The following is a 23,502-nucleotide window of genomic DNA, read 5'->3' as shown; positions in this document are numbered from 1 at the left end:
TTCAGAACGGATCCGTCTGCATTAGAACTTAGAAAAATTGAAAGTCAATGGGGGACGGATCCGCTTGAAGATTGAGCCATATGGTGTCATCTTCAAGCGGATCCGTCCCCATTGACTTACATTGTAAGTCGGAACGGATCCGCTCGCCTCCGCACGGCCAGGCGGACACCCGAACGCTGCTTGCAGCGTTCAGGTGTCCGCTCACTGAGCGGAGCGGAGGCTGAGCGCTGGCAGGCGGATGCATTCTCAGTGGATCCGCCTCCACTGAGAATGCATTAGGGCCAGACGGCTGCGTTCAGGGCCGCTTGTGAGCCCCTTCAAACGGAGCTCACGAGCGGACACCCGAACGCAGGTGTGAAAGGAGCCTAAGTAAACCCAAGACAGAGGGCGTTGCTAAGGTGCAAAATGGGCCACTTTACAGCTATTTTTCTAATAGAAATGTACGATTTAAAGGGGTTATCCCATGAGTGATGTAAAAAAAAAGAAAATCGGACATCATATAGTACAGGGCAATCTTTTTCTAACAAAGCCAGAACCAGCCCTGTACCTCACATGGATCCAGAGATCTCCCCATTTACTGCTCTGCTAGATTCATATCAAGCTGGCAGCTCAGGGGCGTGTCTCAGCTCTCCCTATCACAGCTCAGGAGGCGTGTCCATGCTCTCCCTATCACAGCTCAGGAGGCAGTTGAAGGATGAAACTGAGCATGTGCGGCCTTGTCAGTGAGCAGGTCAAATAAATAAGGCTACTTTCACACCTGCGTTTAGGTGCGGATCCGTCTGGTGTCTGCACAGACGGATCCGCACCTATAATGCAAAAGCTTGTATCCGTTCAGAACGGATCCGTTTGCATTACCATCCGTTTTTTGTTCATGATAATGCAAACAGATCCGTTTTGACTTACATTGAAAGTCAATGGGAGGCGGATCAGTTTTCAATTGTACCATATTGTGTCAGTAAAAACGGATCCGTCCCCATTGACTTACATTGTAAGTCAGGACTGATCCGTTTGGCTCGGTTTCGTCAGACGGACTTTAAAACGTTACAAGCAGCGTTTTGGTGTCCTCCTCCAGAGCGGAATGGAGGCTGAACGGAGGCAAACTGAGGCATTCTGAGCCGATCCTTATCCATTCAGAATGCATTGGGGCTGAACTGATCCGTTTTGGGCTGCTTGTGAGAGCCCTGAAACGGATCTCACAAGCGGACCCAGAAACGGCAGTGTGAAAGTAGCCTAAGAAAAAGAACAAACAGCAGGTGGCGCTATACAGATACATTTTATTGAATTATTCAGATCCATGTGCTGGTTTAAAACTGTAGAATATTTTTTGTGGGGCAGCCCCCTTAAGTAATTTAAAGTATATAAAAAAAAAAATGGTCTGTATTACTGCCCCTACACATTATAAAAAAAAAAGAATGACATTTACACTTTAAAAATAAATTCTCACTGGTAAACGAACTCTCATCTGTATGATCTATGGGGCCTCCTGGAAAAACTCTTTCATAATATCATTTATTTGATAGTGTTTTATAGGTCATTATTTTGCAATTTTCCAAGTAAGAATCGAGCTCTGTATCTTGTCTAAATTCACGTAAAATGAGAGAGAGGCCTAAAAACCTCTCTTCCTGTATTGGTGCAGTAATTTCTACATAGTGCGTGACTGCGTTGATGGGTTACCTGAAAAAATAAGCCAAGAGCACTGACTAGAAAGGTGCGAAGTGAAAATCAGATTTTATCTGAATGTTTTTATGTTCCAGTTCCTGGAAACCCCTCCCTTCTACTGTATATAGGAAGGTTACTTACGTTAGACGAGCAGGCTGCTTTATGCAGAAAAGGTTAGCTTGTGGTTTCCGGATGACAACTTTCTCTTTCAGTACACGCTAAATCAGTAACACATGTTGAGTGACTTCTTGATAAGAAAGAAGAACAAGCTGCTTATTTTTGTGCTTAGTATTCCTTGTCAGATTGCATTTTATCTTAAAAAGACTGTTTGGCGTCTTAAAATAATTGAAAAAATGCTCCAGATGGTTATATAAAAAAAAAAAGTCATCAGCGCCTTACCGATCCTTGACTGCTCGCACTCTCGTGCTTCATGCCCCCCTTCCCCCCCCCCCCCCCCCCCAACATCTTCTGCTTCCTGGTCCCTCTTGACTGCTCAGCCAAATGCTGGCTGCAGCCGTGATCTGGTTGTGCAGTCATTGTTTTGCATGTCAAAAGGGACCAAGAAGAATAGATGGGGGGGTGGAAGGGGTGCAGCGTTGGAATAGTTGCAGCTGTGGATCGGTAAGGTGGATATGACTTGAAGGGGTTTTCTGAGATTTTGATACTAAGGAAAGGCCATCAGTATCTGATCCTTGGGGTGAATGGGGTTCATCGTGATACCAAGCACAGCCGCTATATAATGTTTGGCTTGGTAATCTGCAAGAAGGCCGCGGCGCTCAAAGGAGCGTCAGTGCCTTCTCAAACTGCTGATTGGCGGATGTCCCAGGTGTCGGACCCTCACTGATCAGATACTGGTGACCTTGACCTTGAGGACAGGTCATCAATATCAAAATCTTGGACCAGTATCAAAACTCCTTTAATGCATTATTTAACCCCATGTGGAGCCTTTTTTCAGAACAACCCTTTTAATGTAGCTGTCCCGCAATTAAATGTTTCATTACACAACAAAGAAGCATTTTCAATTAAATTAACTTAAAAAATGTGAGTCAATATAGCTCCTACATACAGTACAGAGGGGCGTTCAGCAACATTCAGTATACCTCAAATCAAAGTCTTTAATATATTTAAAAATATATATACTTTTTTAGAAACTTATTTTTTTTTTACTTTGCCCCTCTTCATGGAAAAGGTACTCTGATGCATACCAGGCCAGCATATGCACCTCTTCAATGTCAAATATAGTACCGTATATTATGCTTTCCACTACAGTGAAATCAAGGGCACTGTAGACCCAGCTTAGACCTATGGACACATTTAGCATGCACACTGGGAGCACATACCAAATGTCTGAAAAAATAAATAAATGGATGTGAACTGAGCCCTATGGCACCCCTTTGGTGTTCTTTTGATTCCCCTCTCAGAACATCCACCTAATGTGTCCAGTGCTGGTGGTCACATATGCCCAATGGCTCAGTCCCACAACTTGAATCATCTTGTATGCGGGTAACAGAGTGATTCCTTCTATTGTGCAGTATGAATTAGTGCACTAGAGGCAGCTTCTTCTCCACAGCACGAGGTCTCTAGGTGGACACTCTAAGAGTGAATCAACGGAAAACACCAGGAGGCTTCATAACTGGTATGTAACAGCAATATCTAGAAACAGGATTTTTATTTATTTATGAAGAATTGTATATTTAATCATGAGATGCCTCCCACAAAAATGTTATTCTTTGACCTGTTAGAAAGGCACATGGTGTAAATTGTAGTGATGGTAATCATCTTACCAGTGACTGTACTTGTGAGTTATAGCCTCCCTTCTGCCCCTCAGCTGTGTCATGTGCACCAACACTGTGACTTTCCAAATAACAAAGCATCTTATGTGTGGGCAGGAATCCCGTTTCTCTATGTATTTCGTTAAGAGCCTAAATGTCAGTCTCATAGGAATGAATAGAGAAGTGACTGACCTCCTGCCCCGTCAGTGGGAGAGGCAGAGTGTTGGTCACATGACACAGCTGAGGATCAGAAGGGAGGTTATAACTACAGTCACTGGTAAGAAGATTACCTTTACTACAGATTACATCATGTACCTTTCTAACAGATCAGAGAATACATGTTTTTTGTGTTAGTCCTTCTTTAATGAAAAGACATTCCTACAACCTCTACATGAAAAAAAAACAAAAAAAAAACTTTACCAGATGACATTTATGTTGTGAGGGTGCAACTACTGATACCCTATACTTTTGTGCCTTTAATGGGAGCAAGTGGTACCAAATATCCATCTGCCTTATAATTACATTGGAAACCAGCTTCTGCTCCCCATACTTTAAAACAGTATATTGAACAGCGAGTCTCTTTAATGCTCGACAGCTCGGGTGCCTCTCTGTGTTGCGAATGAGTCCTTGTTCTCTTTTCTTTTTTTCTTCAATGCTTCCTGTAAACTTCGTATTACCTCACTGATTCAGTGTTGGGAAGCGGCTTAAATTGCTTACTCAGATCAAGTTATAGACCATGAATCCAGTCACTTTGTTCCAGAAGATTAAACATATTTTAATTTATTCTGTGTTTTACCGTAAAGTGCTCTTCAATGACACGCAAAATTGAATCTGAAAAACAGGGAAAACAAATCCTGATGTTTCTGGAAGTACTAGAGAATCGACTGTTCCAGAAAATGTGGCTAATTTTTACTTCTGTCAAAGCACAATTGGCTTGCTATTGAATTAACCAAGACCAGGGGCTGTTAGTGAAGAGTTATCGCATTGTCTTTTCCGATGCTAAGTATCATTGTGCAGATTATGTTGTCAGACCTAAGTGGCGCGAACACCGTTTTTTTTCTTTTATCTCTTTGAAAATGTAAGGATATGTATTCTTAGCTAAAAAGTTAAATTATTTTTTGGAAATGTTTGTTTATTTCAGTACTTTTATAAAATTGAACTACACTTAAGGCCGCGTTCACATCACCTTTTTTTTTTCCACTCTCCTGATACGTCAGAAGAACCAGAAAAAAGGATCCTTTATTTTGAGCATCTGTTGTGCTCATTTCCGTGAGAGTTCTGTTATTTTAGACGTATATGTATCAGAAGAATGGAAAAAAAAATAGTGATGTGAACGCAGCCTTGCACACAAAAATCAACTTTTAGAGCCCCTCTATACAGTTTATTTAAAGGGAACCTGTCACTTTGAACATGGTGTCTGAGCCGCAGGCACCATGTTATAAAGCAGGAGGAGCTGAGCAGATTGTTTTGTGGGAAAAGATTCAGTATAACTTGTAATTTATTCATTTATATCTCTGCTCATTCTAAAGGTTTATGAATGAATTACTAGCGGTCTGCAATAAAGGTCCAGCTGGTTGTTACCAGTTGGGGGTGTGTCCCTGTACAGGCTGACACTGGCAGCACTAATTGGATAGTGTCAGACTGCACAGGGGCATCCCCCAAATGGAACTTTAATGCGGACTGCTAGTAATTCATTAATTCTAGTAAGAAAAGTAGAGAAATGGTACAACTAAAATGAAATGATAATATGCGCCAGAATTATTATGAGATGAGGAATGCAAGTAGTTACATAAACTGACATGTCCGGAGAGGTGACGGGTCCTCCTTAACAGGGGAATTCTCATCTGAGGCAGATATGTCCCCATCGCTGGGACTAGCACCTATATCGACTGCGGAGTGGGGAAGGTGGTGGTTGGAGGACCCCGGGTTTCCCCGGATCTGGCCACCACCAAGCACTGTCCCCATAGAAATGAATGGGAGTGCACCTTGCATGCGCCGCCACCTCTCCTATTCACTTCTATGGGCCCGACGGAAATAGCCAAAGGCAGCGCTCATCTACTTTGAGAAATGATTGGAGGGCGGCTGCACATGTGCTGTGCACCCTTCACCACTTTCAGGGCTCCGTTCTTAGTGTAACTGAGCCGAACGTTGCCTACGGACCCCCATTAGCGTACATGCACAAGTTCAGGATTCATGTGCGGAGAATCCGCACTGAAATCCGCAGGTGTTCGCAGGCAAATCTGTGCGGTCAATCCGCATCAATTGGTGCAGATTTTACTAATTGAATGGAAAAAATCTGGTCAGGAAAAATAAAATAAATTGACATGCTGCGGATTTAAAAATCAGCGCGGAAATAATCTGCATCGTGTGCATTGAGAATTTTTAATTCTCATAGAATGAAATGTACATGACCTATGGTGCGGATTTTCCACACGCAAATCAGCGCGGAAAATCCACGCACAATCCTGATCGTGTGCAATTAGCCTTATAGTCTATGGGGCCCATAGGCTCCGTTCAGCTCGGTTATGTGCCGAATCCGTCCTTTCGGTCCTTTATAGGAGCAGGAGAACAGAAAGGCTGAACGCTGATGTGAACATGTTTATGACAGTATTTTGGGCAAACTTGATGATAACTCTAAAAAGCATTTCTAAATCTAGGGAAATTTAAATCTAGTGTTCTCTGTTTTGGAGGCTTTCGGGCTAGTAGGAGACTGGCTGCCATGGAACTAGTAGTCCATAATCAGTAGTATTTGTAATGTACTGTATTTCCATCTTTGAAAACATCTGGTAACATTTACATACATTTATGTGCATGATATTCTCTTTTTATATGCTGCCCTTGTTTATGCTGTATCATTGAGGTTTTCTGGCCCTTGAAACCGCTTTCTGGAATAAGTGGTCGTTTTCGGCTGTTCATGCCTGCAACAGTGTTTGTCTGGCCAAAACCCGCGTTTTGCCAGAAAGAGTCTAAGTCCTATTATAGTCAATGGCGTCTGGCAGTGAACGGCCCTATCTGGCTAGGCTGGTTCTACTGAATCCTGGCTGTCTGGTCTCTGCCGGATCAGTCAAACGGTGTGAACATGCCACTTTTTGTTTGCAGATTGTCAGCTGGGTTATTCAGAGATTTAATTTTAGTTTCTGAAATAAAAGGGTGTCCTGAGACTTTTAGCTCGCCCTGTACATCTGATTCCGTAAGCGTTCGCATCCATTATCTGGGGTAATGAAATACTGTCGTCGTGTCTTCGCACTGGGAATCTAATGCTTGGGCTGGGAAATTCATTCATGCTGAAATTCTTTCCTCTGCAGATGGCCGTTATCAGTTATAATGTAGCCTGCAAGCCATAACTGGTTATAGACACTACAGATGGTGTGAAATCGTAGAAAGCACGACACCTAGATGTAGAATAATCTAATGCCTGGAAATAATGCATGGAACAACTTCTGTATATTAATAGGTCATTTATTTTTGTTTTGTTATTTCATTTCAGGCAATTCGAGTCTTCTTTATGTTAAGGGCGCTCTCACTACAGCTACGGAAAGAGCCAGAGACTCAGCTTCCATTGACCCGGGAGGAAGACCTGATAAAGACAGATGATGTGCTGGATCTCAGTGAGTCCCATAGTGGCTTTGGTCATAAGAAATGCACTTCTCCTCATTTTAGAACCTTTTCTTCTTCTAATCCTTGTGACATTTCCAATACCCCTCCCCTCTGATAAGATATTTTACGTACTGAACGGTTTCTTTTGCTTACAAGTACCCGTAGCGTGTTCATCCACCTTCTCTTCCATCATCTGTACAGTTAGTACTGCTTAGAAGGGTTGTCCTACAAAAAATATTCTATTTAATTAAATTCTAAATATTTTCTATTTTCTAATTACCGTAAATATTTTGCCATATTAGCCACTGAGTTATTCAATGAAAGCTACCTGTATAGTGCCACCTGCTGGCAGTTCTTTTCCTTATTTCTTGACCACCTAACGAAGGTGGTCGCATGCGCTCAGTTTAAATCTTCAACTGCCATCAGACATTTTTTTTCTGTTAGAAGCTGTGGCAGTTACAGGAAAAGGGCTACAACAGAAAGGCCGTGCCTCCTGAGAAAGGACTCACCCCCTGAGCTGCCAGCCCAAAATAAATCTAGCAGAGCATTAGGAGCAATGCTTTGATAGAAAAGTACTGTCATGTACTATATGATGTCTGATTTTCATTTTTATATCAATCATGGCATAACACCCTTAATATCATTTCTCCTGAAGGAAACAAATTACCAACAGCCTGAGGCTTCATAGTCTGCTTCCCTGACTAGTGGGAAGTTTACCAAGTCCTTGTAGTTGGTCTGACTCTTTTCAGTAACCAAGGGCAATAAATGGTTATTCTTACCTGGACGTTTAGTGCACAACACAGGCTGTGCCTTAAATGTGTTATAGGGACCTGCAGCTATCTTCAGAATGGTGCCCGTCTTGCGCTGCCGGGGAATAGAGAGGTGACCACATTTGCGTGGTTCTCTCCATGTGGGAGTCCCAAAAACAGCCAAGCGCTCCAATTTTTTTCTAGCTCTATTTTCAGAACTTTGGACTCCACCACTGATGCATACACTGGTCCTCATCACCACAGTCACATGTGATTACTCTGCCCACACAGAGCAAACTGTCTGTGCTTGGCTTTTTATATATATATATATATATATATATATATTTTTTTTTTTGCTTTGTTTAACTTTTTATGTGACATTACTATTAACCTAAAGTTCCCAGAGTTTGGCAATCTTTTACTCCCCAGTCTGCTTACATCCAGCTGGGATACAAGAGGATGACATGCACAGTTGCCAACCAGAATGTTTGTTTCTTTTTTCTGGACAACTTATCCCAAAATCGTGGACAGCCCAATTTTTTTTTCAGACAAATTGGAAAACCGTCAAGATTGAAAAGATAAGTAATACATGTCTATAGCTCAATATACTGATAAGAACTCATTACCAGTGTTTACTATGAGTTGTAAAATGATAATTACCACCAAAATAATCTAGTCAAGTACCACAGCCTCAAACAAATAACACACGTGTCTATTTTTATTTTTTTATTTTTCATGGCATGGACACAGGAAAAAAGTTGCTTATTTTTACGGACTGTCTTGAAATTTCAGGATTGTTGACATGTCTTCAATTGACACATCAGTGCTGGGTCACGTGCAATTTTGGGACATGTCACGGCTGAGGCCAGTCATTGACTGACGCATAGCATGTGAACCTATCCATAGCCCAGCTTGAATTAAAAGACTGGGGACTGGAAGAACAGAGCCGGGGGGGGGGGGGGGGGTCAAAATGGAGAGGCGGGGAGCAGGTGAATGTGAGTTTTCCAACCGGTTTGGTGGACTGGCCAAAAATCTGACTTTAAACTCCTTTAGGGATATAGCTTTTAGAAAGGCCTTTTCATGTCACAAATAGTGGTGAGAACAATACCTAAGGGCAAATTCTGCTAACCGGTTCCCCTTTAAGCTGCAGATTGTTCCTATATTTTTTCACAATTAGCAAAAAAGCTGAACAAACATTGCATTTACCAGTGAAAAGAAGTGAAGCAGATGTGTTTGAAGTTTTTCTGTAGAAAAGGATGCCTTTGTGGGATGTAGTTCTTGAGAACTGCACAAGTGCATTGGTTTGTCGTTTTGGCAGTAGAAGCCGTGTGCTTCTCTAGAATAATTTATGATCGTTTATATGAAATTATCATATTAACTCTGAAGTAGATATTTGATAGACAGCTAATTAAAGAAGAACATGGAACCCATTTTTTGCCAGGGTTGCAATACTTTAAGGCTGCAGGCTACGCTATTCTTGCCATTAAAAATATCAGATTGACCAATATTACCAGGTTTAGGGTTCTACTACTCACAAAAAGTTAGGAATACAGTATTTGGCTTGTGGGTGAAATTTCAGGATGAACCTAAAATACACCTTTACAGGTGAATTTTATTTGACCTTCTCTAAACTTTTGAGTGCACATGTCCAACTGTTTAGTGTGTCAGTAGTTTTTGCACAGCTTGCTGTAACAAGGACAGCAAAATTGTCAACAGTCGTTTGATCCATGAATCGCCCAAAAATTTTCCAGGTTCAATTAGAATTGGTATATAAACAGTCTTCCTCTTCATGCTGTTCACATTTTGACATCATGAGACCAAGACGACACTTAACAATCGATCCACAGTACCTCACCATTGTGAGGCTTCAAGCAGGATGTTCTCAGACGTGAGTGGCCACTGAGCTCAGGGTGTCATCAGCAGGTTGCAACAGAGATACAGAGAGACTGGAAAAGTCACAGAAAGGCATAGAAATGGACGTCCTTTGGCCACATCCCACACTGATGTCCACTTCATTGTGAACAATGCCCTGCGGAATCTGATGATGAATTCCACGCAACTCCAGGCACATTTAAGGGAGGTGAGAAGCACCTGAAGTATCGCATCAGATAATTTTAAACCGTTTACATCAGTGTGGTCTACTTGCTAGAGGATCTGCAAGGGTACCTGACCACAGGCGTCATCGTCTTTCATGGGCCAGGGAGCATCTACGCTGAATGAGGGACCAGTAAGCTTCAGTGCTGTTCACTGATGAAAGTCAATCCATGCTAAGCAGAAATGATGGCCGCCAATGATGTTGTAGATGTCAAGGAGAGCACTATGCATCAGCCACTGTTGTCACCAGATGAGCCTTTGGTGGCGGTGGTGTGGTGTTAGCGTAGGCACATGTGTCTAGTCAATACAGAACTGCCCTACACTTTGTGAATGGTACAGTGACAAGCCCACACTACTTGTATAACATCATTAATCCGGGTATTGTGCCTCTGCATGAAAAACACAGGCCTAATTTCACCTTCATGGATGACAATGCACCAGCTCATCGAGATCGCATTATTAGGGAACGGCTGCTGGAGACTGGGGTACCTCAAATGGAGTGGGCTTCACTTTCTCCAGACCTGAATCCCATTGAAAACGTATGGGATCAGCTGAGTCGCCATGTAGAGACTCATAACTCTGTACCCCAGAACCTCAATGACCTGAGGTGCGCCCTTAAAGGGAACCTGTCTCCGGGATTTTGGGTATAGAGCTGAGGACATGGGTTGCTAGATGGCCGCTAGCACATCCGCAATACCCAGTCCCCATAGCTCTGTGTGCTTTTATTGTGTCAAAAAACGGATTTGATACATATGCAAATTAACCTGAGATGAGTCCTGTCCCTGACTCATCTCACATACAGGACTCATCTCCGGTTAATTTGCATATGTATCAAATTGTTTTTTTGACACGATAAAAGCACACAGAGCTATGGGGACTGGGTATTGCGGATGTGCTAGTGGCCATCTAGCAACCCATGTTCTCAGCTCTATACACAAAATCCCGGTGACAGGTTCCCTTTAAAGAAGAGTGGGAAGCCATGCCTCAGCAGACAAAAAGGCCCCTTTCACACGGGTGAGAATTCCGCGAGGGTGCAATGCATGAGGTGAATGCATTGCACCCGCACTGAATCCGGACCCATTCACTTCAATGGGGCTGTTCAGATGAGCAGTGATTTTCACGCATCAGTTCTGCGTTGCGTGTAAATAGCATCATGTTATATATTCTCCGTTTTTCATGCAACGCAGGCCCCATAGAAATGAATGGGAATTTGTGAAAATCACATAGCATCCGCAAGCAAGTTCAGATGCAATGCGATTTTCACACATGGTTGCTAGGAGATGATGTTAGTAAGTTGATAAAAGTCAATTTACTGTATTATTTTCCCTTATAGCATGGTTATAAAGGAAAATAATAGCATTCTTACTAACATGTGGCTTGAGGAGTAAAAAAAAACAAAAAAAAAAACACTCACATCATCTTCTTGTTCGCACAGCCGGCATGTCTTCTTTCAGGACCTGCAAAAGGACCTTTGAAGACGTAATCGGACAAGAGGATGAGGTGAGTTGATTTTTTTTGAACCCCTCAAGCCACATTTTACTAAGCATTCTGTATTAAGAATGCTATTATTTTCCGTTATTACCATGTTATAAGGGAAAATAATAAAATGAATAGAACACCTAACCCAAACCCGAACTTCAGTGAAGAAGTCCGGGTTCGGGTCTGGGTACCACATTCAGTTTTTTCTCACACGCGTGCAAAACGCATTGCACTGGCGCGGAAAAAGCACTGAACATCAGAACGCAATAGCAGTCGAAACTGACTTCAATTGCCTGCCTACTCGCGCGGGTTTCCCGCAATGCACATGCGGCGCATCTGGAGCAAAAACCGGAACGCACGTATGAAAGAGGCCTAAGTCGACTTGTGAGCAGCATGAGACGTCCTTGTCAAGCTGTAATTGATGCTCAAGGCCACATGACAGATTATTGAGACATTCACATTTTTGCGGGGGTATACCCACCACTAGTGTTTGCTTTTGTTTCAGTAACTTGTTTGAGATGAGGAAATCACCATTGCTGCTTCTACTTAAAGGGGTTGTCCGGATCAAATTATTTTATTTTTTAAGTGTACTCACTGGTGATTCTAGGTCCCCCCCATATGTTTTAAGTTATTTTCGCCATTTCTACACTGCTCCAACGTTCTTCCCCCCCCCCCCCCCCCGGCACTGTTTACATCTCTGTTTATTTTTGTCTAGCTTCCTGCTGCTCTGCACTGTGGGTCCCAACGCCCGCGGCATCATGTGCTTTCAGACGACTCTCATCTCCGCCGTGACTCCGCCCCCTCATTGTTATTCCTCCTCCTGGCACACATCGCCACGTCCTCCATGCATCCGCCCCCCTTGAATCATATTCCGCCTCCTGCCCCACATTTTCCTCCTCTTTAGTAACGCCCCTAAACTCCTCCTGGCTCAGTCCTTTGAAGGGTGATTAGGTCGGAAGCAATACTCGGTCTCCACCCTGCCGCCACATTTGCCTGCATTGGAGACGTTTACTATGCTAATAAGCATAGTTCCCTTGCCTCATTCATTGTGAACAACACGCCCTGCCCGGTGATGTCACCGGACCAGAGGGGCGTGGCTTAGCGTGATCTGTTGCCGCCGAGCTACCGCCCCTCCGAGCGCTCTGCATAATGCCTGCGGCTGATGGTGACGTCACCGGGCTCCCTGCGAAGCGGAAGAAGCGTCTTTCCTCTGCAGAAGGGACTCGGTACGTCACTGAATGTGAGAAAAGACTCACTTCTGGCTGAGAATTTGTGTAATGAATACGGGGACATCAGAAAAGTATGGGAAAGGTAGGGCAGTCATGTAGGAGATATTTATGTCCTTGTTAAACAATTAAACCAATGTCCCCAATCCCGGGCAACCCCTTTAAATGCCCTAGTTAAATGATATAATATCTCTGTAGCATGAACTTTTTATGTTTTCCTTAAATTTCACCCAAAACATTTTATGAGTAGTGTATTTACCTACTAAAGCCTCATTCACGTGTGACCCGGGGCAAAAACACTGAACACCAAATCTCTCCATTATACCTTGTTTCTGTGTAGGCTGCTGATATACAGTAGGTTCAAAATCACTGATGAAAATCATTGACCAAACATTGACGTGTGAATGAGGCCTCACAATATCGTATAGTTGGGGGTGTTTAAAGCTCTTTCTTTCTTTAATTGGATTTTACTTAGTGAACCTGTTGTTTCTGACAATGATTTTTCTAGGGCCCAGTGTTCAATGAAACATCATGTTTTGTAGGTGTTTTGGCACTGTACCATTTCTGGCCCACCTAGTGAACAGTAGGCTCCATGGATCATTTTCTGCAGTTGGTTATCTCTTACCCATTGTGCTTCTGTCCCTTATCCCACTATCTTCTTACTTATTATTATTTCATAGCCTTTCACATTTGATTGGAAGAGACACCTGTTTTGAATGATGGTTTCTGAAATGTTCTCCTAATGACAGTTTGGTATACGTTTCCAGTGCATACACCATGATCTTATGTATGTCCTGAGGAAGGGACTAGTTCATTGCCAAAACGCATTGATTTCTTGAACACAGTGCCTTCTGGAGTATACTTCTACATAACCCCCCACTAAAGTCTATTTTTTTCCCATTGCATCAGGGGTAGTCTGGCCATAGATCCTACGGGGAAATTTCTCAGTTGACCAATGCCCCGAAGGCCACCCAAGCCCTCCTCCGAGTACATAACGATCTGATGCTCTCAGCATTAATTAATGCTAGGTGCATCAGGTACTTATGCACCTGGCCAGCAGCGGAAAGTGCCCTCCTGCATTCAGCTGTATTGCTGTCTTCAGGATGGTGATACATTTGAATGCTGCAGCTGGGGCGGCAGTATTTTGTGCTGGACTGTGGTATTTAGTTCTGTTGGGGTGGTAGTTTTTGTGCTGCACTAAAGTATTGCTGTCCCCACCTACTTATGTTGGCCCTGCTTCCTGTCAATTTGTACCCTCCTACAAGATGGGGCCACTTTTAGTTTTTTTTTTTCCCAGGGCCACTTTAAGCTCCCAGTCCGCTCCTGCATGGCATCTTACCTTACACACTTGTGCCCTGTACAAGTAGAAACATTGAATTCCTTTCCCCTGTCACCACTGTACTTATCGAGAAACCTGCTGAAATACCTCAAGGTTTTAGATACTGCGAAACGCTGCACACTTGTGCCGATCTTGATTGAAGTCCTAAGATAATACTTTTAATTGATTGCAGATAGCCAGTCAGGATCACTTAACAGAGTTTGTTCAGGCAGCTCCCTTATTAAGAATTTACTGGCAGTATGTCTGTAGCTAACTCGATTTAAGACAATATGGGATGCAGTTTACTGAAGCAAATTCAATCAAGTAAATCAAATGATAGGATTCAGGATTTCTGTTGGAACAGCACATTCTAAATTTAGAAAACACAATTAAATGGATTTTTTTAAATACATACAGCCACCTCCTCATTGCATAGAAAACCGGACAGGGACACACTGTTTAATCCCTCCCTCGTACCTTGCAATGAGGCACATGTAGCCATCCAAGGGTGGAATGAACATAGACCCTACAGGGAACTTTCCAAGTGGGCCTAAAACCAGGGGGGTGCTTTCCAGGTGGTCCGATGCCCAGGGGGCCACCTGAGCCCTCCTCGCAGCAGCCGGCTGGGTGCATAACGATCTTACGCTCTCAGCATTGATTAATACGAGGTGCATCAGGCAGTTATGTGCCTGGCCAGTAGCCTCAGTTGCCCTCCTGAATTCAACTCTATCAACCACCTCATGACTGTGATCCAGTTGAATACTGCAACGCGGGCAGCAGTATTTTGTGCTTCGTTGTGGTGTTTGGTTCTTCTGGGACAGTATTTTATGCTGCACTAAGGTACTGCTGGCCCTGCCTACTTTTGTTGTCCCTCCTTCTGTCAATCTAGAGTCGCCTACTTTAAGTTCCTAGTCTGCCCCTGTGGCCGTCTTACTCCCTGGTAGGTCAAGGTTTGAGTAGTGATGAGTACGTTTTCCCAGCACTTACAAAAGGTGACTGCCAGGTCCAAACTTGACAGTGGAGAACTAGAACCTTTGGTTACCATGCCTATTAATAAGCAGCTTTTCCTAGATGTTTGGCTTAAAGTTGTCAAGGTAAAAAAATGAAAATCAGATATCACATGACAGTCTCTAACAAACTTAGAACCAGCCCTGTACCTCACATTGATCCAGAGATCTGCACATTCATTGCTGCAATTGCCATGCTAGATTTATTTCAAGGTAGTAGCTCAGGGGGCTTGTCTTTTTTACTGCAGCTGATCGCAGTTGAAAGACAGAACTGAGCATATTTCAACCTCAGTGGGCTGGACAGAGAACTTAAAAAAGGGCGAACAGCAGGTGGTGCTTTATAGCAGATTTTAGTAAATATAGTAACGATGGTTATAGTAACTTTTTCATTACATGCAATTACAAAGGTATTCAGATCTAGATGCTGGTTTGAAAACTGTAGAATATTTTTCACGGGGCAAACCCTTTAAGGAGTTTTTCAAAACATACTTACTGATGACCTATCCTCAGATCATTGGGGGTCTGATTTCCCCCTCACCCCCTCATATCAGCTATTTTCACAAGCTCTGGTGTCAGAACCAGGCACCAGAACTACACACTTCAAAACATTGTGTAGTGATTATGTCTATATCAGAACCAGGCACCAGAACTACACAGCTCAGAACATTGTGTAGTGGTTGTGTCTATATCAGAACCAGGCACCAGAACTACTCAGCTCAGAACATTGTGTAGTGGCTGTGTCTATATCAGAACCAGGCACCAGAACTACACAGCTCAGAACATTCTGTAGTGGCTGTGTCTATATCAGAACTACACATCGCATCCGCTTTGTAATGGTGGTACTTAGTAAAAGCACTGGAGCTTGTGAAAACAGTCGATTAGCAGAGGGTGCCAGGAGCTGGATCCCTGCTGGCCTGATATTAACCTACCTGTTTTTATCATTACGTATGTCCTGGAAAATAGCTTTAAATTATTCATTAGGGAGTCTTAAGTAGCCCCTAGTTAGTAAAATAGAAGGTTCCCAATTGACTTAAAATCTACCAAACTTTTGGTCTTGCATGCTTCAAAGACTAATAAAAAGAAAACAAAAAGAAGAGGCATTGTTCAAATTCTCTAATAGAAAGTAAATGAAAAGAATGTAATTGTAGAGGTAGTGACGCACTAGTTGTGAATTCTGGAGTATAGTTCCTTGTCCTGTGGGACATTGACCTGATTGTCATAATTCCCAGAACATTCCCAGAAAATGTCTATAGTTACAAAAGCTCAAATTTGAGCTAAAGAAGTTTAACGAGAGCAAAACAACAACTGATTTGTCGATCCCTATCCAAGACACTCTAATGATTGACTTATATTATCTACCCCTACCAGTGCATATAGATTTTCTTGTTTTGAGGAGAATGTCATAGACATTTTGGGCAAGATTTATCATTACTCTGACAGCTCACTCCCCTTTTACATATGGCTAAAGTCAGTTTTAGCCAAGTCAGATTTATGATCGTCGCTTTACGACTTTAATAAATGTGGTTTGACGGTAGAAGTTTATCCGTCAGTAAGCAGCTTTACAAAAGTCACACGTCTTTACGAAAAAGTCGCATGTTCTATTAAAAAGTCTCATAGGCATGGTCCTCACTGGAGTGAAATTGCGCATTTTTTTTGCGACTTTTTAAATAGTCGCAATAGTAAATCTGTCTAGAGATTCATTTACATAAGAAAACACGCCCACTTCCAGAAAACTGGCGAGCATAGCGATTGCGCAAAAATTTGCGACTTTTTCACTCCATTATTCTGACTTGAGCTAATGATAAATCTGGCCCTTTGTTTCCACCTTCTTACCTCTTTAGTAAGTTATTGCAATTTCATCAGTTCTTTCGATCAGTAAAATTAAAAGGGGATGTCTCATGTGATTGTATTTATTAGACATAGTTCTGTAGAATAGAAATTATGTATTTGTAGTTTTTTTTCAAAAATGTTGTAGCTATTTATCTTTTATACTGAAAGCCCCTGTGGGGAAAACTTCTTAACCAGTGAGAAGCTGAAAGGTGAGCTGCATACAACTGGAAATGTCAGCCAGTTGTGTACACTCCAGGGGCTTTTATGAAAACTGGGGGGGAAAAATGATTAAAGGGGTTGTCCAGGCTACATATTTTGATGACCCATCCTGAGGATATCTGTTTGGTGGGATTCCAGCACCCTGCACCGCCCAGATCAGCTTTGGGAGGCCCCAGCATTGGAAACTTTTTTTTTTTTTTTTTTACAATTGCATTTTACTCATTTTGGGCTAAAAAGCATTTTGTTCAATTGGCCTTTATCAAAAATTGTCATCCATTTTTGTCCCACATGGTTACGTTTCAGCCTATCTGCAGAGTATCTTTCAGTTTTACACTGAGCCTGCCATGTTGCTGCTCTGATGGCTTGGATGTATAGCCCTTATTTTGGAATTCCTGACAGCCCCATAAACACTCATTATAGCTAAATTGGGGCAAAAAAAAAGAAAAAGAATACCGAAACATGAGCCCCACATCTAAAGTATAACAAATTTATTCAAGAAGACAAACACGACACAAAAAGGTTAAAATCGTTGTATACAACAAATCAAGGCCATGTGAACCATGTATCAGCACATGCCAACCTGACTCGCCACAAATTCATAGACAGACCCCCACATCCATAAGCATATAACATTATAAAGTGCATGTAATCCACCAACAATGAATGGAGCTCAAATACTTATCATAAAAGTGGCATGATGGGGGGCGTGCGTGGTGGTCAGGGAAAAAGCCCAACGCGTATCGCCAGACTTGCTGGCTTCTTCAGGGCACTCTTTTTTTTTTTTGCCTCATTGTGTATTGCATACCGTGAGTCGACACTCTTCTTGTTTTATTGTTGGATGTGCCCCCACTTCTTGAATTGCACGTTATAGCTAAATTCTTATCAAACTGATAAGAAAATGGCTTAGGCCTGTTTCACGAAAAAAAAAAAACGTCTTCCGTTCCGGCAGTAATCCATTTTGTGACCGGACACACAACTGCTGCAAGCTGTGGTTTTGTGTCTAGTCATAAAAATGGGAGGGAGGGGGGGGGATCTGTCACTAAAGTATGAAAGGAGTCTTAAAAACGTATCTGCCGCCCATTGACTTTCAGTGTATTTAGTGACAGATCAGTTTTTTCCCGTTTCGATTTCACACAACCGCGACCTAACGGAATGGATGCATCCTGATGTGCAAAATCAAAACGGATCAGTTTAATTTTATAATCCTCTGCCGGATCTCAATACCGAAATTAACAATGCAAGTGTGAAACAGGCCTTAATCGAGTGTTTATGAGCTGTCTGGAGTTCAGAGATAAGGGCTATACATCCAGCCATCAGAGCAGCAACATGACAGGTTCAATGTGAAACTGAAAGTGATATACTGTTCAAATAGGCTCAAACATAATCCTGTAGGACAAAAGCTGATTGAAACTTTTAATAAAGACCAATTTAAAAAATAATTTTTAGTCCAAAATGAGTAAAATGCAATAACAAAAAATAGCCCCTGAAGTTCTAACAACCTTTAAACTGGACTGTCTCCTCAGCTATGCGAGTACAGCAAGATTCCTCTAGAGGGCGGAGTGGGGAGCTGATCATTGTTTCAGTCATTTTAATCTTTACTTTCAATATTTCTGTGTCTCTTCCTCCTAAGTCTGAAACCTCTAAGGCTGGGTTCAGACCTGAGCGTTTTACAGCGCGTTCCTACGCGCTGTAAAATGCTCAACAGGCAAGAACCAATGATTCCCTATGGGAATGGTTCTCACCTGAGCGTTTTACAGCGCGTACGATATCGCTGTAAAACGCCCGACGCCCCAAGAAGTACAGGAGCTTCTTTGGGGCGTCTTGTCACGCGTTCCCGTACATAGACTTCAGTGGGAAAGCGCGACAATAGGCATTCGCTTGTCTCTGTATGCGTGTTTGCAAACGCCCGTACAATCGCGCATACAGAGCGTACGTTCAAGTATGCTCAGGTCTAAACCCAGCGTAAATGCGTCAGCTTTGCGCTTCCTTTTTTGAAGCTTGCTCCTTCCTTGGAAAATCTATTTTATCCAAAGGAACAAGGCTTGTAATTCCTAGAAGTGTATCCCTTTCTCACAAAGAGGAACATAATGTCCTATGTGTCACCCGACTTCATTGTAAGATATATACTGTATAGATACCGGTATATCAGTCGTGTCTTTTTCCTGTTGCACAGAACTGGACATTTTATTACAATGTAATGATTAGATTTTTACCAGAAAGGCTTTTGTAATAGGAACTGAGCAATGTCCATACTATCTTACTTAGCAGCGATTGCATCGTGTATTCCACATTTTTCTTTGTAATCAAATTTGCAATTTCTTGTTTCTACACAAAAAGTTTAGTCATTTTGAAAAACCTTTGCTTTACAGTTCCTGTACATCTTTCGAATTTATTGTGTAATTTTTGATATATTTATGCATAGTTTGAAAAAATTCTGCTGGTTTAACTTGGAAAGTAACAGTTCTTTCACTCTGCTCCTCTGTCAGACGTGAGACCAGCCTTCTGGGCCCCCACAATGCTTTGCCCTGTGGTGATCAGAACCAGAAGATTGACGAGTTTAGCTGTAGACATGAAGAAAACGGCACCAAACTGTGGTGCAATTTGGCACATTTCTGGCGTAATTTGGCGCATCTGTTTCTTGAGAAATCCTATGCGCCCAAGTGGCTTACTGGGAAAGTTGCGGTGCTTCATGAGAAAGGGGGCACGGCCTAATATACGACATTTAGAGCTAAACTTATGTCTGAAATCTGGCATAAAATTGTGTGTCAGGCTAAAGGCTCATGCACACGACTGTATGTATTTTGCGGTCTGCAAAAAATATGGGTGATGTCTCTGTGAATTCCGTATTTTTGTGGAACGGAACAGTTGGCCCCTAATATAACAGTACTAATCTTGTCCGTAATGTGGACAATAATCGAACATGTTCTATTTGTTTGAGGAACGGACATACGGAAACGGAATGCACACAGAGTTACTTCAGTTTTTTTTGCAGACCCATTGAAATGAATGGTTCCACATACGGTCTGCAAAAAAAAATAAAAAATGAACGGACACAGAAAGAAAATACGTTCGTGTGCATGAGCCCTAAGCCAACCAATAGGTGGTATAGAGTTAGACAAAAGTGTCTATCCCTGCACCACATGCATCTGAGCCCCTATGATAAATCTGGACCACCTGTATAGACACCACCATCTATAACCGTGTTCACCAACTCCGGTCCCAAGGGCCCACCTGCCAGTCAGGATTTGAGAAGATCCCACAGAATCCATGGGCACTAATTAAGTCACCTGCTCAATACTAAAGAAATCCTTAAAACATGACCGGCAGGTGGGCCCTGAGGACCAGAGCTGAGGAACACTTGCCCCAATGTGACTTTGACTACATGCACTCGACCGTTGTGTGTTTTGCGGTCCGCAAATTCCAGATCCGCAAAATACGGATGGCACAGACAGCCATTAATATAACTGCCTATTCTTGTCCGCAAAACGAACAAGAATAGGACAGGTTATATTTTTTTTGCGGACCACGGAACGGAGCAACGGATGCGGACAGCACACGGCGTACTGTCCGCATCTTTTGCGGCCCCATTGAAGTAAATGGGTCCGCATCCAAGCTGCAAATACTGTGGCTCGGATGCGGACCAAAACAACGGTCGTGTGCATGAGGCCTTAAAAGAAAGTGATGAATTTCTGGCTATTGACAAATCAGCTGTTGGGGGCAAAGGTTCCACATACTTGTCCTGCTCAAAGGCCTTCTTCTGCCTGCATCCGCACTTATGGTAGTGATATGTAGTCCATACTACCATATCTGTCTACCCTAATTTTTTTTGTTTGTTTTCAGAATCTCACTAGGGAGGGCTCTAAAGGGCCACCTTTTCTAGTACAGTTGAATTGCCAATGTTTGCTTCTGTTCCTGACCTTGGCTTTGTTTTCTATGTTCCTGCCTTGTCCTTTGGATACCACACCTGGAACATGTAGTACTACTCCTGGTTTTGGCTACTCTTGACTACTCCGAAATCCTTGTGCAGTAAATTCCACACCTATTTGTGTTGGATAAGTATGAAAACCAGGGAAATCCTTGGTTTTCCACTCAAACAACGGCACACATTTTCTTCTGCTGTCTTTAATCAGTTCCCAGAACTGTTTTCCTCCCTGGGCAGTGTGTAGCTTCCTAATGAGAAGGCAAGCGGTGAAACTGCACAGTGTTGATGGTTGTTGCATGTATGACGCATCAGCTTGCTATTTCATTTTTCCATGTTTTGTGTTGTTTCCGAGCGGTATGTTTTATGCATATTCCACAAAAAACACGAACAATCCCGCTACTGTACTGTACTATAGGGCATAGATATAAAATGCAACAGAATATAAGCCATAGGTTATCTCCAACATAAAAACTTAGATTTTCTGTACATTGGGGCATTTTCCTTACTGTCTTATGAAGGAAGTACAAATGCAGCATTTCTTGCACTTGTAAGACCTGATGCGGCTGCTTCCATGTATTGATTACTTGATGGGTACCTGTCTGCTCTATGGTTTTCTTTCCTCTCGTCTTTTTTCGGTAATGCTCATTGATGCACATTTAATGTAAGTTCCTGTAAAACTTTGTGATTCTGCGTCTCTGTTAACTATTTCTTTTCATTTACACTTCTCAGAGAAAGCTACCACATATCCTGATGGCATTATCAGGTTTATGTTCCCAGTGTGTAAAGGGTTATTTATAAGCCTCTCTTGGTCAGTTGGTCAATTGTGCCCTCAGTTTGTGGCTTGTAGCCCCTGCCCCCTGACTTTTTCTTTTTGATTACCTTGCCTAGGATAGGTCATTAATATAGCCCAACTCCTGTGGCACCAACACCAGCTGTTTTTAGAAGCTCCTGCCTCAGAACCAGCCACTAATAGTGCCCAGGTCTGGTTACTGCGGCACTGTTCCCATTCATGTGAATGGGAACAGCACTGCGGTAACCAGACCTGGCTGCTGCGTTGTGGATGGAGCTGTGTAGTTTCGGTGCCTGGTTGTGGCCAACTCTGTTTGGTGATACCACACCCTATCCTAATCTACATAATTTTTTTTTTTTAATCAGATACATTTTTATTATTATTTTGTAAAGATAAACAATATCATTTTACAAAATTCTTGTGTTATATATTATGTTCAACATAGTGCAAAAATACTGGATAGTCAATAAACAGGATCCTTAACACCAAATCTGCTGAAACAAAGCTTGTATTGCCTGACATTATCTTGATATATAGTATCTTGCTGCAGGCGTGCACCCGACATGGTATTATGCTTGACCTGACTTTGCATTGTTGACTATGGATCAGGGACTTGATTTTTGCAATCTTTCCTTGCTGATCTCCCAGGATTTCTTTACATACTGTTCCAAAGCTGCTCACTGTGTACATGCTGGCACAGTGGTGTTCGTGCCATTCACAGTGAGGTCATTGTGGCAAACAGTGATTGGCCAGCGCATAATGTCCTTGTTGACATTAGATTATAACTTTGCAATGCTTTACAGACATTATCATTGCTTTCTGTCCTCAATGGGGCTCACAATCTCAGTTCCCTATCAGTAAGTCTTTTGGCGGTTGGGAGGAAACCCATGTGGGGAACTTACAAACTGTCATGCCCTGCTCTGACTATGTGCAGAGGTCGGCCAGAATAGCAGCACGTGTTTAGTATTTTGTTTTGGAGCAGTGCTGGATCCGCCTCCCATCAGGTGCACTGGGTGGGGTAATTAGTTTAAATAGCACTCCATCCCAGTGCTCTGAGCGGGTGATAGAAATCATTCTGCCCTTGGACGCAAGGATGGAAGATTGTCTGTTCCAGCTCTGCAGAGAAGTGTGGTTTCAGTTTTTTGTTTGCTTTCTTTGTTGTGTTGGTGTCATCTCTCCCATCCAGGTTCTGTGCGAGCAGGCTGCTCCTATTCCCCTTTTCACCATCTCAGGGAATCTAGGGTGTTTTAGCCCAGGCATGAGGACACTTCATTCCTACCATCTAGGTCTGAATGTGGGCTGAGCAGAGCAGGGAGAGAAGTCAGGGATTTGCTAGGAGGTGACTCTTTTCACTTCTCGCCTAGAGCCTGGTTTGCGGGTTTATCTGTATGTCTGTTATCCCGTCCGGCGTGACATTATCACCCACTCTACTTTGACTGTCATTGCTCAGCGTTTTTTTGTGATGGCGTCAATTGATACGTTAGTTAACCTTATGCAGGGGCTATCCCTAGATAATGCAGAGCTACGTGGTTCGGTCACACAGTGTCAGAAGGCTCTGGCATCAGGAGGAGGTCAAATTTATGTGGAGCCTAAAGTTGCTCTTCCTGATTGATTTGCAGGGGGTACGGATAATTTTATCTGTTTTAGAGAGTCTTGCAAATTATATTTTCGGCTGCGTCCGTCGTCTTCTGGTGATGAAAGTCAGAGGATAGGTATAGTCATTTCTCTGCTTAAGGGGGACGCGCAATCTTGGGCCTTTTCTTTGCCACCCGGTTCTCGGGCCCTCCGGTCGGTGGAGGAATTTCTTAAGGTCCTGGGATTGATCTACGATGACCCAGAC

General features: G+C 42.7%; 1 protein-coding gene across 1 annotated transcript in view; it reads left to right on the top strand.

Moving 5' to 3' along the window:
* CLEC16A (C-type lectin domain containing 16A) overlaps window positions 1–23,502 on the top strand; it is a 280,950-nt gene that overhangs the window by 136,575 nt on the left and 120,873 nt on the right. Inside the window, exon 19 of the mRNA XM_044302863.1 lies at window positions 6,919–7,039. Within this exon, the coding sequence (XP_044158798.1) occupies window positions 6,919–7,039 (121 nt within the window). The remainder of the gene's footprint in view (window positions 1–6,918; window positions 7,040–23,502) is intronic.

Source organism: Bufo gargarizans, chromosome 8 (assembly GCF_014858855.1).
Source record: "Bufo gargarizans isolate SCDJY-AF-19 chromosome 8, ASM1485885v1, whole genome shotgun sequence".
In the NCBI taxonomy this organism is placed as follows: domain Eukaryota; kingdom Metazoa; phylum Chordata; class Amphibia; order Anura; family Bufonidae; genus Bufo; species Bufo gargarizans.
The sequence above is the reverse complement of the archived record's forward strand: the minus strand, read 5'-3'. Positions and strand labels throughout refer to the sequence as shown.